The sequence below is a fragment of the Poeciliopsis prolifica genome, unplaced genomic scaffold (assembly GCF_027474105.1).
Source record: "Poeciliopsis prolifica strain line A6 unplaced genomic scaffold, Auburn_PproV2 SCAFFOLD086, whole genome shotgun sequence".
Taxonomy (NCBI): Eukaryota; Metazoa; Chordata; class Actinopteri; order Cyprinodontiformes; family Poeciliidae; genus Poeciliopsis; species Poeciliopsis prolifica.
In genome coordinates, this window is record NW_026562461.1 from 885,098 (window position 1) to 902,130 (window position 17,033).

Here is a 17,033-nt window from a genome sequence, read left to right on the forward strand (position 1 = left end):
ATTATATAGAGTTAACGCCTTTGAGCTCTTTGATCTATGAGTCAGTCAGCCAAGTTGTTCTACAGGTTAAACAGCAGATCTTTAATGTATTGTGGTGCTAAACCGTTCAGTGATTTATAAACTAACAACAGTATTTATATAGCGTTTTCCAGTCATTTTGACCACTCAAAGCGCTTTACACTAGAGTCACATTCATACACCGATACGCAGACCGGTATACAATTTGGGGTTAACTGCCTTGCCCAGAGGCACATCGACATATAGCAGGAGGAAGCTGGAATCGAACCTACAACCTTCCGATTATAAGACGACAACTCTGCCACACAGCCACAGTCGCCTCATACACAGCCACAGGCCCTAAAGCTGGGAGTAGTGATGGACTCGGTTGATCGATAGATACTATTAGGGCTTAATAAGTAAAATGGCAGCAACAATATAATGTTGTTTCATTATTTCATAACCAGCGACTTTCTTTCCTCTGGTCTGTTAAACAGCTCCAGTCTCAGATCAACTGAGCCCTCCAGGTCTGTCAGCAGCAAAAACAGCAACATTATACATGTTGGGAAAATTATACATTACTTTTGCTTTGCATTGTCCCCACATGACGGCAATGATATAGTATGATCCAATTAAATTATTGATAAATATAGGTTGTTGTTGCTATGTTATTGTACGGTGTTTTAAGATCTTGTTCAATGTGCTCCTTTTTAATTTTGAGCCTCTGTCCCTTCAAAGGTCTCTGCACAGCCCTGATCAATTGATCTGCTAGAACAGTGCAAACACTAAAAAGCTCAGGAAGGGTTCACTCCACCGCTCTTAGAACTGCGGGAGGCTTAAAACTCTGGTTATTCATTTTTAGCTAGCCACATTTAGTTTACAGAAGCTAGAAGGGGCGAGTCGGGCGAGGTCGGTTCGTGTGCTGGAGTCACATTGATTCTACAGGTTTGGTACCAATATAACGTTAAAGCTTTCAAAGTAATCCTTATTTTGATACCTAATTTGTCATTTATGATTCTCAAAAAAAACAACAACAAAAAAAAACAACCTTTGACAATGTCTAGAAAGAATGTGACATAAATTTAATATAAGGTGACCAGATTTCCAAGACTAAATTTGAGGACATTTCTCACTTGGCGAAAAAGAAAAAGCAAATTTATCAAACTAAAATGAAGAAACAGGGACAGATAAGTTTACATATTTAAGGTAACGGGGAAGATGCGGGGTCACCCTGGACAGGTCGCCAGTCTGTCACAGAAAATTTAAACATTAAAAATGAAATATAAAAGCAGGAACATGTCTCTCTGCATAGTGATAATATAACTATTAATAATAATAATAATAATAATAATTTGTAAATATGGATGGAAATTGTGTGCATAGTTTGTAAATGACCATGCATACACATGAATGACTTTACCTGTTTTTTTTTTTACCTATGTTAATGAACAAAAAGCCCACAATGATAACAGAAGTAACTTGAAACTGACAAAAGTAGTAAAAAATTGCTTACTGACAAACTGATGAAAGTAAGACACTGCTTTTAAATTGTGGAAAATTTCTTAATACCAATTTTTGGGGGTGTGAAAAGTTACAGTGAAATGTAACGTAGTTTAAAAAAAAATTTTCACCACATTCAAGTTGCAGGACCAAAAATGACTAGTAATGCACATCAAACATGTTTTATTCTCAGTAAGCACCCTGCAAGTAAAACTAAAATTCAGATGTTGCTACAAGATACAAGTTTTGTTCAGTCATTTAATCTCTCCAACACCTTTACAAAAATTTAAGGTCCTAAATACAAAAGTTTCAATGAGTAACTCCTCTTAAAAAAATTCCTCATAAACTTTGATTTATTGTAATGGCTCTCAATACAAGTTAAGGGCTATTTAAAATATAACTTGTTAAGTTGCTTTATTTTAAAGCCTTTTTTAGTTTTGACATGTTCTGGGTGATGAGAGGCTACAGGGGGGACCTAAAGATCAATTCTTATTTTTTTCTGAGAGATGTGGCACATTTAGTTTGCTCTTTGATTCTTTTACCTTTTAATATTGATATTATTTAAATGCAAATGTCTCTTCAATGATTCATGTTTTCGGGGGAGGGGAGGGCATGAGACTTCCCCCAGGCCCCTGGGATTTACAACTATGATTGTAAGTACAAGCAGTACAAGAAAATGACCAATAAATATATAATATACAACAGCAGTTACTCAGATGTCAGACTTATTTGCCTTTACTGTCACTCTGGAGGAGAGGGGAAGACCAGCTCAGCTCAGTCCAGGATGACTGTGGTGTCAGGGTAGCTATTAAATTCTGCAGGTAGATTTTTGGTCATCTGGTCCTCTGGTTTCCAGCAGATCCTAGTTTAACTGAGTACTGTAAATAAAAAGTTGGTCCGTGCTGTGATGATCCGGCAGACTGTGAACTGAAGGACACCACATCGGTCAACAGGTCCAGGTGCTTGGATCCCAGGGAAAGGTAATTGGTAGAGCGGCTAAATCATGGCTCAGAAACACATCACAAGGTGTTATGATGCAAACTTGACAAATTAAAAACAACAACAAAGACTAAGCGTTCATATTTAGCCACACAACATAATCAAAAACTAATAATCCTAAGCTGATTTTGTGAGTTTTGCCTGAAAATAAAATGACAACATCTCAAAAGATTTAAAGTTTAAGTGAAACAGTTCTGGTATCACAAAGAAACTGCAAAAAAATATTTCAGAGATGTAACAACACTGAAGTTACTAAGAGTAAACTGAAATATTTACTACTTAGAAAATGCATGTTGAAATCTGAAAATTCTTTTGAAAGTATGTAGCTGAAATGAATTTTAACGACTAGTAAACGCAGCACAGGGTTTGCTTTTTATCTGAACCAACATCAATATAAAAAATGATGCATAGATGAGGTATTAGTTTATAAAAGTCCAGGCAAATAGAAATTTACCATTTTAATAATACAAAAGCAACTGGGGATGCAAGTTCACAGCTTCATTTTTATAAGCAGAATCTTTGAGAGAAAAAAGTCAAAAAAGGAGGAATTACATCTGTGTAACACAAGGTCAAAGAAATTATATCAGCCAAGTGAAAACATTCGCTCTAATCTGGATTATAATTTTGAAACAGTAAAGGTACAATGTCATATCTTTGGGATTTGGGAAATAAGCCCTTCTTCACTATTTGTAGGCTGACTGTATTGCTTTTGGTACATCTTTTATCTTTTTGTCGGGAGGCAGTGAGGAACCTGGATAATGGACAAGGGGGCGCTGGCACAAAAAAGGTTGAGAAACACTGATCTATTGCTCTGGTCAGCTTTATCGGGTGAATAGATCCCCCATCTCGCTTGAATTCCGCCATGACCAAATTCCACTTCCATGGTAAAGCCATCCTGTTCTCGTGAACTCGCCTGTTCGTTTGTTTTTGTCCTTTTTTCTGCTCTTGCCTCACTTTCTTCCGACCAACTTCTTGCACTTTCCTGTCTCTTCCTAAGTGCTCTTTTCATTCGTGATGATCTTGATATCATCCATTCCATCTCATTTCCACTATTTCCTCCTGACGTAGAAGCCATGTTGCTACAGTCAATGTACAGTTTATGCGATCCACCAAAATCTAATCCCACCGCTGTGGCGTTAATGTTATGCATGGTTAAAAACTACAAATGGCCACCTGCGATGACATCATAAAGGGGAGCGTCAGGCTCAGGAAGGCAGGTGATGCTGATGATTGTATGATGAGGCCTATGCGTGAAGTTTGGGGGATCGGAGAATAAACCATTATCGATGATACAGTTGGACTCATGCACTCTTTTTCTTAAATAACGCTTCAACCGCCTTCGTTTGTTTGCTACGTTCACTCGCTTCTCTTTCCGCTCTTCGAGCTTCCACCTCTGGTTTGTGCCAAAAAATGCCTTTCCAGTTTTTCTTTGTATTTGTAGATAAAGATGTTTACAAAAACAGAAAAGGTCCTTCCCCGCCCCTTACTGCTTGCTGCAGCGAGGTGTAACTTATCGTATTCGCCAATGCATTCCAGGCAGCTTGTTCGTTCTTGACTCCATGTTTTTGTATTATTTCCGAAACTGAATAAATCTGACAATAAGTCAATGTGTTTTACGCAAACTAATAAATTCGGCAGCAACTTATTGTAACAGCTTCATTTAGCGACACTGTATTTTGATCAGGCAATACGTTAACCACCTTACCATTTAGGACCATGGAAACATTATCTTCAGGCATACACTTTCACCAGTTTATCGAAAATCCAGTGGATCACGAACACCGCATGCTTCTTCCGTGAGTTTCCAATGTTTTTATAGTGTCACTCTTACTATGTTTAAGCGAATCTAGTACCCCGGTAGATGACCGTTTTACGTGAGAACTTCAAATTTAAATAATTTAGATCTGTTATTTCTTTCTATAAGAAGTTTGCAATATGCTAAACCGGTGTTAGCAAGTCCCAGACCAGTCTTCTTCATCTGCAGTCATTCATTGCACTAAGAGGGCCTGAGCAGGAATAACACTTTGTGTTAACTGTTCTATTCACATTAAGGAGATCTGACTATCTGTTAGACCCATTGTGCTGCTCAGTGACAGCTTTCGTGCTTTATCCAGGTGATGGCGATGGGAGTCACCGGCCTGGATAAGATCAAAATCCTGCAGCGAAACCCGGCTAACATCAGAAATCTGTGCATTCTGGCACATGTTGATCACGGTAAGTTCACAGCCTGTTTTCAAGACGGCTCTGTAGCTGAGAATGATCCTAACTTTACATTTCACTTTGGGGTTCGAGATGACAAATTGTAGTTGGTTTTCCACAGCAGTAACAGTATCAGCGTTTTTTAATAGATTGTTGGTAGATTGTCATACAATACTTGGATAAATGAAATCGGTCCTCCATCTCATTTAAAACAATGTTCACAGGCACGTGCAGAGGGGGGAGAAGAGGGCTTGAGCCCCTGCCCCTTTTATCCTTAATGTCCCTAGTGCCCTTTTTGAGTAAAAAAAATATTTTTTTTTTAAATTTTTTATTATCTTTTTTTTTTTTTTTTTCAAATCTGTGTCAGGAGGCCTGCTTGTGCCCTTCAACAATAATTTTTTGCTAAATATAATAATTTATCAAAATAAATTAGTCTGGCTGCCCTCAGTCTAATAATTACTTTCAATTTCTTCCTCCATGATGTTCAGACTCCGGGTCCATGGTGAGAAGGGGAGTTGTTGATCTTTCTCTCTAATAATTTTTTCATACACTGGTTTGTAAATAAAAATGTAGGTCTGATGTTGACTTGTTTATATTTTCATAATTGTCCTCGCAATAGCGGGGGAAAAAAATCCTTGCCCCTGAACACAGAAAAGCTTCGGCTGCAGAGAAACTTCTGTTAACTTCATTATTCTGCTAAAGGCCCGGTTCACTACAGGCAGTCTCAGTCGGTCTCACCAACAGATGTAAAGAATGTCTGTCTTATATCAGATATCTTGATATAGCAGCTCGAAGCCCCGGGACCACCCAGTACCACCTGCTGACTTTTTACTCTGATTCTCCTTAATGTTTCTACCAGCTATAAATGAGGCTGGAGGTGAGCAGCTGTAAATAGAAGTTACTGCAGAACCTCAAGTGTTAGAGGAGTCGGCCCAGAGCATTTAGAGTTCACAAAATAAACATCAAAGAAAATATGAATATTTAACTCCATGGATGAATCTTAAAGCAATGTGATTTACAGTATTTGTGAGTTTTAAAATTAAATTGGCTACTCTGCTGTAAATAATTTTTCAGTATTTCAGATCAGAGGGGAAAAACATTAGGATATTTTTTCCTGTAAAATGTGGGAAGTCAACCTATTTCTGGTGGGAAACCCCAGTTTCTCACTTTAGATACCAGTATGAGCTTTTAAGCTTTGCTTCAACACAGAAGTATTGTCAACAGAAAATCTGCATATAGACATGCAGTAAGTAATGTTTAATGCATGTTTTTTTTAAATTCTGGAAGTGTTTTTAAAGGACATGAATCGACAGTGTCATCAGCATACAGATGTAGATCATAATGGTGTCCTCCAGAGATGCTTTTGAAAATCTGAATATTACATAAGATCACACCTATTTAAATATAAAATAGGTGTGATCTTATGTAATATTCAAATTTTCAAAATGATATCAAATAAAGGCTTGGAATATTTCACTCTGTAATAAGTCTACTGTATACATTACAAGCTTTACTTTCTGAAATTAGTCAATCAATTAGAATTTTTTTTTCCAGATATTCTAACTTATTTTTCCTGTACCTGTACAGCTTACATTGGTTTAACAAATTGAATTGAAAAACTCTAAAATCCTTTGTTATCTTGTCAGGTAAAACCACTCTGGCTGACTGTCTGGTGGCAAGTAATGGGATCATATCAAGTCGACTGGCTGGGAAGGTAAGCTGGAGTAGTAGTAACCTGCTCCATCACATCAGTAATTGTTGCTTTCTGTGCCACTGAGCTCTGTGGTTTTTGTGCTGGTTTCAGCTGAGATATCTGGACAGCAGGGAGGATGAACAGGTTAGAGGAATCACCATGAAGTCCAGCGCCATCTCTCTGCACTACAGCACAGGTACTGCAGCGCTTCACAGCACAGTTTCCTCAGCGGTGCAGTGGTTGCCTTAAATACCTTAGTAAGTCCCACCTGTGTAATTTGAGGATACTTTGTGTTTTCTTATGAATTACTTTGTCTATTTTAGTGAGTTACACGCTCTGTCTATGGGTATTTTACCCCTTTTATTGCTTTTCCAAATCAGTCATGACCAACATTTGTTTTTGACAAAAATATTACAAAAATCTCTTTAATGTGGAACTAATTTTAACCTAATAATACCAATTAAATAAACATTTACTTTGCAAATTCAATAATTTGTAAAGTAAATGATTGCATTGATTCGTCACTATTCCTGACAGTAATGGATTACAGTAATGCGTTATTGCCCATCACTGACTCTCACAACCTGAATGACCATAAAGAAGAAGACTTGTCAGGGAAGACACCAGGAGGAGTTACAGGCTTCCACAGCTGCAATGGAGAGACTCTGCAGTGTTGCTCTGGTTCTTCAGCTTTATGGGAGAGAGGCAGTGAGAAGGCAAGCTATGCTATAGCTTGCCAAAACGCACGAGGACAGACACTGCATGGTGAAGAGTGAGAAAGATCGATGGTGCTTTTGGGCATCAGGCAAAGATGCCACAAACAATACACATCACCTAAAACACACCATCCTCTTTATGAACCAGTGGTGGCAGCATCATGCTGTGTGGATGCATCTCAGCAGCAGGTCCTGGAAGGCTTTTAAAGGTAAGAGGTCAAATGAAAGCAGTTGAATCCTGGGGGACAGTTTATTTCTATCTGAATCTACAGATTAAGAGTCGATGACTTAAAGTATCCAGCTAAAACGGCACACAGATGGCTGAAGACAACAAGATGGAGGCTGTGGAGTGATCCAGTCAAAGGCCACACCTGTTTGCAGGAGATCTTTCCCTCCCCCAACCTAACAGAGCTAGCGAAGTTTAGCAGGAAGAATGGAGGAAAAGTGCAGCATCTGTCTAAATGAGCCTGATAGAGGCTTGCTGGGACATCAGCTAGATGAGCGGATACTAAATACTGACAAGAATTAAATTCAATCTTTTATTTTCCTGAAGGGAGGTAAACCAGTGCTATAACTCATACCATCCAAGTATCTTCAGTGTCATTGTAGATTCTGATGCTGTGGACAAGAAAGATGTCCAGTAGCAGTCAGTCCAAGAGATGTTGAAGTCAGGGATATGGTCTGTGATCATCAGGATTGTCTGAACTTTCTCCTCTGTCTCTGCTTCCACGAAGCCTCTTTTCCATTTTTCTGGGATTTGGGGTCAAAGTTCAGGTTTTATATACGGGTTTGAAAGGGTAATCAGTTGCTCCAGATTTGTTGTGGATGTGGTGGAACGGGAGATTTGCATCATGGATGATTAGTCAACAAATCTCTAGCAACTACTATCATGTCAAAATGGATCAGTCTCTTTGAGGAATACACTCACTGGCCAAGACAGAGGGACAAAAAAGCTCTCTGATATTTCAGAAAATTTTGGTTTAACACAACATGTCAAACAAGCAACACACACTCAAGGACACACACTGGACCTGGTTATCAGTAATGGTGTGAATATTTCCAATGTCTCTGTAACTGATGTCGCCCTGTCAGATCACTTTGCTGTTATCTTTGAAGGTTTTTATCCTTTAATCCACTTGGACAAACAGCTACTGTCACAAAACGTTCCTTCATAGAAAACAGCAGAAACATTTAATCAAATCTACTCTTCCTCCTCACCCTTAAGCTGTAATGATGTAGATAAGTCGGTAGATGATTTTCAGTCTAAAGTTTCATATATCATTGATTCTATTGGCCCAATTAAAGTAAATGTTGTGTCTGGTAGGAAGAAATCTCCATGGAGAAAAGCACAAACAGTTCGATCTGCAAGAGAACTCTGTCGCAAAGCAGAACCAAAATGGAGTAAAACTCAACTTCACGTTCATAATGACATCTATAAAGAAAGACTATGTAACTATCACTCAACACTAAAACATGCAAGGGAGGCTTTCTTTGCAGATGTCATAAACAAAACATGAACAATGCTGGAGCTTTATTTGCAACAGTTGACAGGCTCACAAACCCTCCTATGACGTTACCACCTGAATCCAATCTAATGCTGCCTGGAACAAGTTTTCCAGCTTCTTTTCAGAGAAAATAAAACAAATCAGAGGATTAATCTGCACATTGACTCTAAAGCCAGAACCATTGCTGTACCCAAACAGAACAAATACAGGAAAAATGACCCAATTTCAACTACTTCATTATAAAACCCTAGAAGAAATTATAAGTCAATTAAGTTCAAGCTCCTGCTGTCTGGATGTCCTTCCCACACATTTCTTTAAGGAAATCCTACCTGTTATTGTTACTGATCTGATCCAAATAGTAACTCATCACTCATATCAGGCGTTTCCCTCAGGCTTTGAAAACAGCAGTCATCAAACCACTGCTAAAAAAGAACAATCTGGACAAATCACTACTGCAGAATTACAGGCCGACCTCTGACCTCTGACCTCCCATTCATCAGCAAAGTTATTGAATAAGCCGTGTGTAAACAATTAGTTTCCTCATGATGACCAACTGCTTTGACTCTTTCCAATCTGTTTTTTATGTTCACCACAGCACAGAGACTGGCCTAGTCAAAGTATTCAATGATATTCATATAAATATGGACTGTGGGAGAACCACGGTGCTGGTTCTGTTGGACCTCAGTGCAGCTTTTGACATATAACTGAATTGACTGGAGAGTTGGGTTGGACTCTCCGGTCCAGAACTGAACTGGTTTGAATCTTACATAAAGAACAGGGATTTATTTGTTTCAATTGGAAACTTCTCATCAAAGAGGTTAAAGGTCACATGTGGGGTACCCCAAGGTTCAATCCTAGGACTCCTCTTATTCAATATTTATATTCTCCCACTAGCTCAGGTTATAACAGGAAATAATATTAGCAACCATAACTATGCAAATGATACTCAGCTCTACATTAAGATGTCACCAGGTGACCTTTGACCCCATCCAATCACTGAATAAATGTTTAGAACAGATAAATGTGTGGATGTGCCAAAACTTTCTCCAGCTGAACAGAAACAAAACTGAAGTCATTATTTTTGGACCTAAAGAGGAACGATATAGAGCTATAGATCTAGAGCTATAGATCTAGAGCTATAGATCTAGAGCTATAGATCTAGAGCTATAGATCTAGAGCTATATACCTAGAGCTATAGATCTAGAGTCAATGCACAGCTTCAGTTATTACAACTAAAAACTAACGATTAGGCCCGAAGCCTGGGAGTAGTGATGGACTCAGACTTGAACCTTGCGAGCCACATAAAGACAGTTACAAAGTCGGCCTTCTATCACCTGAAGAACATCTCCAGGATTAGAGGACTAATGTCTCAGCCAGATCTAGAGAAACTCATTCAGGCGTTTATCTTTAGTCGCATTGATTATTGCAACAGCGTCTTCACAGGCCTGTCCAACAAATCAATCAAAGCTGATCCAGAAGCTGCTGCTCCTGTTCTCACTAAAACCAGGAAGATAGAGACATAACAGCAGTTTTAAAGTCCCTCCACTGGCTCCCTGTAGCTCAAAGAATAGAGTTTAAAATGCTGTTCTTAGTTTATAAATCACTGAACAGTGTAGCACCACAATACATTTAAGATCTGTTATTGAATTAACCTTCCAGACATCTCAGGTTCTGGTTCTGCTCTGCATCCCCAGAACCAGAACCAAGAGAGGAGAAGCAGCATTCAGCATCTATGCACCAAAACTTAGGAACAAACTTCCAGAAAACTGTAAAACAGCGGAAACCCTGACTTCTTTTAAATCGCAATTAAAAACACACCTGTTTAGAGTTCATTTGAAATGTAATATGTAACAATGTATTGTCTATTATATGTTGCATGACTTTGTGTTCTTGTGTTTATGATGTAAAGCACTTTGAAATGCCTTGCTGAAATGTGCTATACAAATAAAATTTGATTGATTGATTGATTGCTTTATCAATACCTTTTTGAATCTAGGCCACGAAGAATTAAGGCAGTTCTGAAAGCAAAAAGTGGTCCTACCTGTACTAGGAAAGTGTACCTGATAAAGTGGCCAGTGAGTGTATATTGGAAGTTCAAAGGTCATACTTTAAAGAATTTATAGCAACTTTAATGGAGATGATAAAAAGATCTAGAACTTTTTACTTCACTGACCAAAAGAAACAGCTGAAAGGTTTTAATTTCACATCCCAAATAAAAACAGTTTCATGGCTGTGTTTTCAAAATCTACCCTTGACAACATTCTGGCATTCTTTTAGAATAAGATGAAGAATACATGTTCACCACACATTTGCTTCTTCTTTTGGTGTCATCACTTGTGGAAAGCAGCCACCAATATGTCATGTTTAATCATTTTCTGTCAGCTGCTGATGAACATGAATAATATTTAAAGTCTGAAAATGGGTTTGGTGTCCCATGTGTGCCCAGGCAACCAGGAGTACCTTCTAAATCTGATCGACTCTCCTGGTCATGTCGACTTCTCCTCTGAGGTTTCCACAGCGGTGCGGCTGTGTGATGGAGCCATTGTGGTTGTAGATGCTGTTGAGGGTGTGTGTCCACAGGTACCCCTGTCCACACTCTTTATGCACTAAACATTCCTGACTTAAGAGAATGTTTCAGTTATTCAGCATGTGTTATGTTTAGACCCAGGTTGTCCTCCGACAGGCGTGGCTGGAGAACATCAGGCCTGTTCTGGTCATTAATAAGATGGACAGGCTCATTATGGAGCTGAAGCTCACCACTCTGGAAGCATACACACACCTGCAGAAGATCCTGGAACAGGTCAGAAACTTAACTCTTTGATACCAGCCTTGTTCATTCTGTGGATGACGATTATGTATTATAATCTTGTTCTCTGTAGGTCAATGCTGTCACAGGGACTCTGTTCACGTCTAAAGTACTGGAAGAGCGAGCAGAGAAGGTGAAGGAGGAGGAGAACAGAGACAAGGACCCAAGTGGAGATCAAGTTTATGACTGGAGTGCTGGACTGGAGGATGCTGACGACTCTCAACTTTATTTTTCTCCTGATCAAGGAAATGTGGTGTTTGCCAGTGCCATAGATGGATGGGGTTTCAGGTAAGTTCATATTGTTTCCCTCAGTGTCCTGGGTACCTTAGTTAGAGATTTGCAAAGATCCTGCAAATAAATGTATTTTTTATTGTAGCTTAATTTTGGACCAAAATCCTCATGTATCACGAGAATTTATCCAACACTTCTTAACAGCTGGAACGGGGAGGCAGAGTTCTCCTTGCATATCATTTCTGCAGATTACAAAGACCGACTGACGAGCAGAGCAGGAGCTTAAATGAGCTAATCAATAAATGAGCTAATCAACCACCACTGTGTTCATGAGAGGCTTATTAATAATCAATAACTAAACATCAAGCCTGCAAACCTGATATCATAACAGACTGAATGTTATGTTTTTAATGTAATCTCTGCTTGGCTTGCGGGGTGCAGGCGGTTGCCACAGCAACAGGTGTGCTTAACGATAAAGAGAGAGTAAAAAGGTGTGAGTGGTTTTGAGTTGATCACCTGTTCAGGTTGTTTCACCTTGGTTGACCTTTGCTGTGGTTCATCACAGCTGCTTTAATTTCTGACCAATCGATAAACGACAAACTTGGACTAATTACCTCATTCATTTACAGTAAACGTGTCATAACAAACATCAAATAGGACAAATATATTTGATTAAGTTTTAACAAACAAATGGCTTCTACCACGATAATTATGTGAAATTAAATTAATTTATTTCAAATTCAGAAGATTTGCCTTTACCTCTGCAGAGCTCTTTGGTTCCTCCTATCAGTCTGTAGTTTCTCATATTGACGTCATCAAATCAAATTTCAGATCTACAATAACTGACTGACAGCTGCTGGCCTCAGGTTTGCAACCAGCTTCTGACTGAGAAACCAGTAACCTGCTGCCAGTAACCTGCTCCCAGTAACCTGCTCCCAGTAACCTGCTCCCAGTAACCTGCTCCCAGTAACCTGCTCCCAGTAACCTGCTGCTAGTAACCTGCTGCTAGTAACCTGCTCCCAGTAACCTGCTGCCAGTAACCTGCTCCAGAACCTGCTCCCAGTAACCTGCTCCCAGTAACCTGCTGCTAGTAACCTGCTCCCAGTAACCTGCTCCCAGTAACCTGCTCCCAGTAACCTGCTCCAGTAACCTGCTGCTAGTAACCTGCTGCTAGTAACCTGCTCCCAGTAACCTGCTGCCAGTAACCTGCTCCCAGTAACCTGCTCCAGTAACCTGCTCCAGTAACCTGCTGCTAGTAACCTGCTCCCAGTAACCTGATCCCAGTAACCTGCTGCCAGTAACCTGATCCAGTAACCTGCTCCCAGTAACCTGCTGCTAGTAACCTGCTGCTAGTAACCTGCTCCCAGTAACCTGCTGCTAGTAACCTGATCCCAGTAACCTGCTGCCAGTAACCTGCTGCCAGTAACCTGATCCCAGTAACCTGCTGCCAGTAACCTGCTGCCAGTAACCTGATCCCAGTAACCTGCTGCCAGTAACCTGCTGCCAGTAACCTGCTCCAGTAACTGCTCCCAGTGTCAGGATCTCACTGAGGAAGAAACTGCATTAGGTTTTCTATCACTTTATCATTTCTGATATAACTGATGTATATTCATATAGGAAATGAGTCAATAGGGTTTCATTTGCAATTTCTATGTCTTTGTGTCATGAGGTTGATCTCAGCCAGCTGGTGAGAGAAAAAGTAGATCTTGGTCTCAAAATGTTTGAGCTCCCCTTCTGTAGATCAGAGCAGAGTCAAACTTATTCAGGGTCTCACCCAGAAATGTAACTCAGCCCGGTGGTTGGGCAGACAGCCAGCCATTTTTTTTCACTTAAAATATTTTTAAAGCTGACAGCAAATTTTTAAATATGACTAAATAATTATGTTATTGGAAGAGGGGCAATTAAAGCCTTGTGGCCCGCCAAGCTTATAATACACTGGGGGAAACCCTGATCAGTTTCAATTTGGGTGACATTTAGTTAATGCAGTGGTTTCCAAAGAGTTTATTTTGAGCTCCCTATGGATTGCAATAACATCTGACCCCCCAAAAAAGAAAAAGAAAAAATCAACTGGGCACACACATCGTTTTACCAGACATAAACCCATACACATATTTTGTTTTCAAAGTCCTCTGAAGTTTATTTCACGTTTCAGGTTGCAACAAAGCAAACTATAAATCATCTTTACAGTGAAACACTTTTGTGTAACAGTTTGTCTTTAGTTCTATACTGTAAAAGAATATTATTTGCTGTCAGTGTTATTTCAAACACGTCTTTTTTTATTTGTAACAATATTCAACTTTGCTACTATCATCAATACATCAAAAAAAAGCCTCTGTGCAAAATGGGGTTTAAAACATGAACAGCTCCTTGAGAGTTTTTTTTTCTTTTTTTCATCTTCATTGCTGCGATGGCTCTGTGCCCCACTTTGGGAACCACTGAGTTAATGAATGTCCTCAAGGACAGTTGTTAGACAATATATTGATAAAACTTGTTGGCAAAATTACAGTCACATAACTAATTTTATGTGACTAATAAAATTACAGTCACAATTTTCACTGAAAATTGGTGGGTCAGTCACTGTGTTTGACCGCAGGGTCTTCCTGAAGAGTCTCAGCGCTGGACAGGACCCACGGGAAGCTTCTGAACAAACCAAGTCTGTTGCTGACACAGATGACAGTGTTGAGAACTTAGAAAACCGCTTCACAATTTTCATTAGTATTTATGAAAATTAAGGAAACGTGTAAAGTTTTTCTTTCTTAATGACCAACATGCCACAGTTTCAGCAGCTCCTAGTGTAAGAGTGAAAATTGGAGTTATGAAAATGTAAAATGTTTTAGTTTGAAAGGTTCCCCAGATGGGAGAGAGGAGCGAACGTTCGGGGAAACAGCTGGGGTGTGACAGTTGAGTTCGGGACCCGCTGATTAAGTAGAGGAAAAGAAATTAAATGTTCAACACTGAGAAAGAGCTCAATTGTTTCTGTGAATTATTCTACAAAGTAGAATCACAGTATCTGGACACCCGCGAGTCTTACACTAATCTTGGATCCTGATCCGGGATTAAGACTCTGTTGTGCTAAGAAACTCTTAATGTTTGACATGTCAAAGGAAATGTAAGAAATCTAAAGTGCTGCTGGAATGTTCGATATGAAAATATTGTTCTAGTTTAATGGTCAAACCTTTTTTAACTTATTCTTTTTTTATCTTAATGAAATAAAGCAAAATGTTTATTGTCAATAATCCTGATAATGTCTATTGTTTGTGTTTTGCAGCATTCAGCACTTTGCCCATATATACAGTCAGAAGATGGGGATGAGCACCGAGGTCCTGCTGAAAACCTTGTGGGGAGATTTCTATCTCAACACAAAAATTCAGAGAATCATGAAAGGCGCTCAGGTAATGTAAATTCTTCAGTATTTTTCCCATGTTCTTGTTACACTATTAATGCTTTTTATTGTCAACATGGTTTTAAAATGAGTCAGAACTTACCTGGATAATGAGCATAAGAAAATTCCAGCTGGAAGTCCCACAGATAAGTCATTGATGTCCTAGATCAGGGCTCCCCAAAGTCGGTCCTCAAGGGCCGGCATTCTGCATGTTTTAGTTCTCTCCCTGGTGGTAGTAACAACCTTTTCAGCAAGTCAATGATCTACAAGCCATCATTTGGTCAAGGTGTGTTAAACCAGGGAGAGAACTAAAACATGCAGGATGCCGGCCCTCAAGGACCAACTTCAGGGACCACTGCCCTAGATCCTCAGTGAAGCTCTTCAACCTTTCCTCCAGCCAGACTTCCTCTCCTGTTTCTCTGCAGGCCAAAGGAAAGAAGCCGCTGTTTGTACAATTTGTGCTGGATAACATTTGGAATTTGTATGATGCAGTTGTCACTAGAAGGTGAGTTAAATGCCAGATTCCAGCTGTTAGCACTGACACCATGGGAATTTTATCCAAAGAAACACAGTGAATAAAATAAGAATTTGATAAGCCTTGCGACATTTCAAGTTCTCCCACTTCGAAATCATGGAGGGATCTGAAATTCCCATCTTCGGTGGATGTCCACTGTGAGGCATAATCTAAAAAAAATCCTGAAGTCACAATGATCAAATTTTTAAATAATTTATTTGTGTTACTGCTGCAAACAAGAATTTGAACACCTACCAATCAGCAAAACTCTGGCCCTCAAAGTCTTGTTAGTTCTTCCTTTGAAAGGTTCACCTCCACTCCACTTACTATTCTAAACTGGAAGCACCTTTTTGAGGTCGTAACTGAATAAAGAGTCCTGTCCACCTTACACAATCAGTAAGACTCCAACTACTAACATGGGTAAGACCAAAGAGCTGATTAATGTCCAGAGACTAAATTGTAGAGCTCCACAAGGCTGGAAAGAGTTACAAGGCAGTTGCCAAGCAGCTTGGTGAAAAAATATCAACTGTTGGAACAATTATTAGAAAATGGAAGAAGATAAACAAAAACATACCAATGAACCTAAGAAAGGAGAAGTTGACCGGGGCCATTCATTGCAGATTTTGTGGATCAACCTCTTTCCCTCATTTAGAGCATTGAAGATGGGTCGTGGTTGAATCTTCCAACATGACAATGACCTAAAAGACACAACTAGGATAACCAAGGAGTGGCTCCACAAGAAGCATACCATGGTTCTGGAGTGACCTCCCGGTCTCCAGACCTAAATATTATGGAAAGTCTTTGGAGTAGCTCAGCGACAACCCAGAAACCTGGCTGATCTAGAAAAATCTGTCTGGAGGAATGGGCAAAAATCCCTGCTGCAGTGTGTGCAAACCTGATGAAAAACTACAGGAAACAATTGACCTCTGCAATTGTAAACGAAGACTACTATACCAAATATTAACATTGATTTTCACAGCTGTTCAAATACTTATTTGCAGCAGTAACACACAAATAAATTATTTTAAAAATTATACATTGTGATTTCCAGATATTTTTTAGAGTATGTCATGCACCTAAGATAAATATTTTAGACCCCTCCATGACTTCTAAGTGGGAGAATTTGCAAAGTTGCAGACTGTCCTCAATGTAGAAAAATACAGTGAGGTCAGGTATGTTTTAGAAAGGATGTGGCCAGAGACATGTCCACAGTGGACATGATCGCTCTCCCTTTTGCAGAAGTGTAACTCAGGTAGAGTGAACCTCCAATCTCATGAGTCAACATTAAGGCAAAGAAGATAAGAAAAAAATATTTTGAATGAGTGATACATCTGGCTTCAAAGTTCTTGTACTTGGGTATTGTGGTTTAAATGGCCAGGCTCTTGATTATCTTTGTCAGCTTATAACTAAATTCTGAGCTGCTCATGGCCTTCGTCCCCAAACTTTGAATCTCCTGGTTTTTCCACGTGTTCGGCTGAGAACTAAAGGGGG

At 39.4% G+C, this 17,033-nt stretch overlaps 1 protein-coding gene across 3 annotated transcripts in view; it reads left to right on the plus strand.

Annotated features, from left to right (window-relative positions):
* The first annotated feature begins 3,811 nt into the window (after positions 1 to 3,811).
* Positions 3,812 to 17,033, plus strand: part of efl1 (elongation factor like GTPase 1) — a 43,147-nt gene continuing 29,925 nt past the window's right edge. The window contains exons 1-9 of one of the 3 annotated variants that reach the window (XM_055022419.1): positions 3,812 to 4,292; positions 4,611 to 4,710; positions 6,342 to 6,409; positions 6,500 to 6,584; positions 11,056 to 11,189; positions 11,272 to 11,409; positions 11,489 to 11,703; positions 14,915 to 15,038; positions 15,454 to 15,533. In XM_055022419.1, the coding sequence (XP_054878394.1) occupies positions 4,614 to 4,710; positions 6,342 to 6,409; positions 6,500 to 6,584; positions 11,056 to 11,189; positions 11,272 to 11,409; positions 11,489 to 11,703; positions 14,915 to 15,038; positions 15,454 to 15,533 (941 nt within the window). In that variant the 5' untranslated portion in view covers positions 3,812 to 4,292; positions 4,611 to 4,613. Of the gene's footprint in view, positions 4,293 to 4,610; positions 4,711 to 6,341; positions 6,410 to 6,499; positions 6,585 to 11,055; positions 11,190 to 11,271; positions 11,410 to 11,488; positions 11,704 to 14,914; positions 15,039 to 15,453; positions 15,534 to 17,033 lie in introns of those variants that run through there. The other 2 variants (XM_055022420.1, XM_055022421.1) reach the window with 2 other exon arrangements.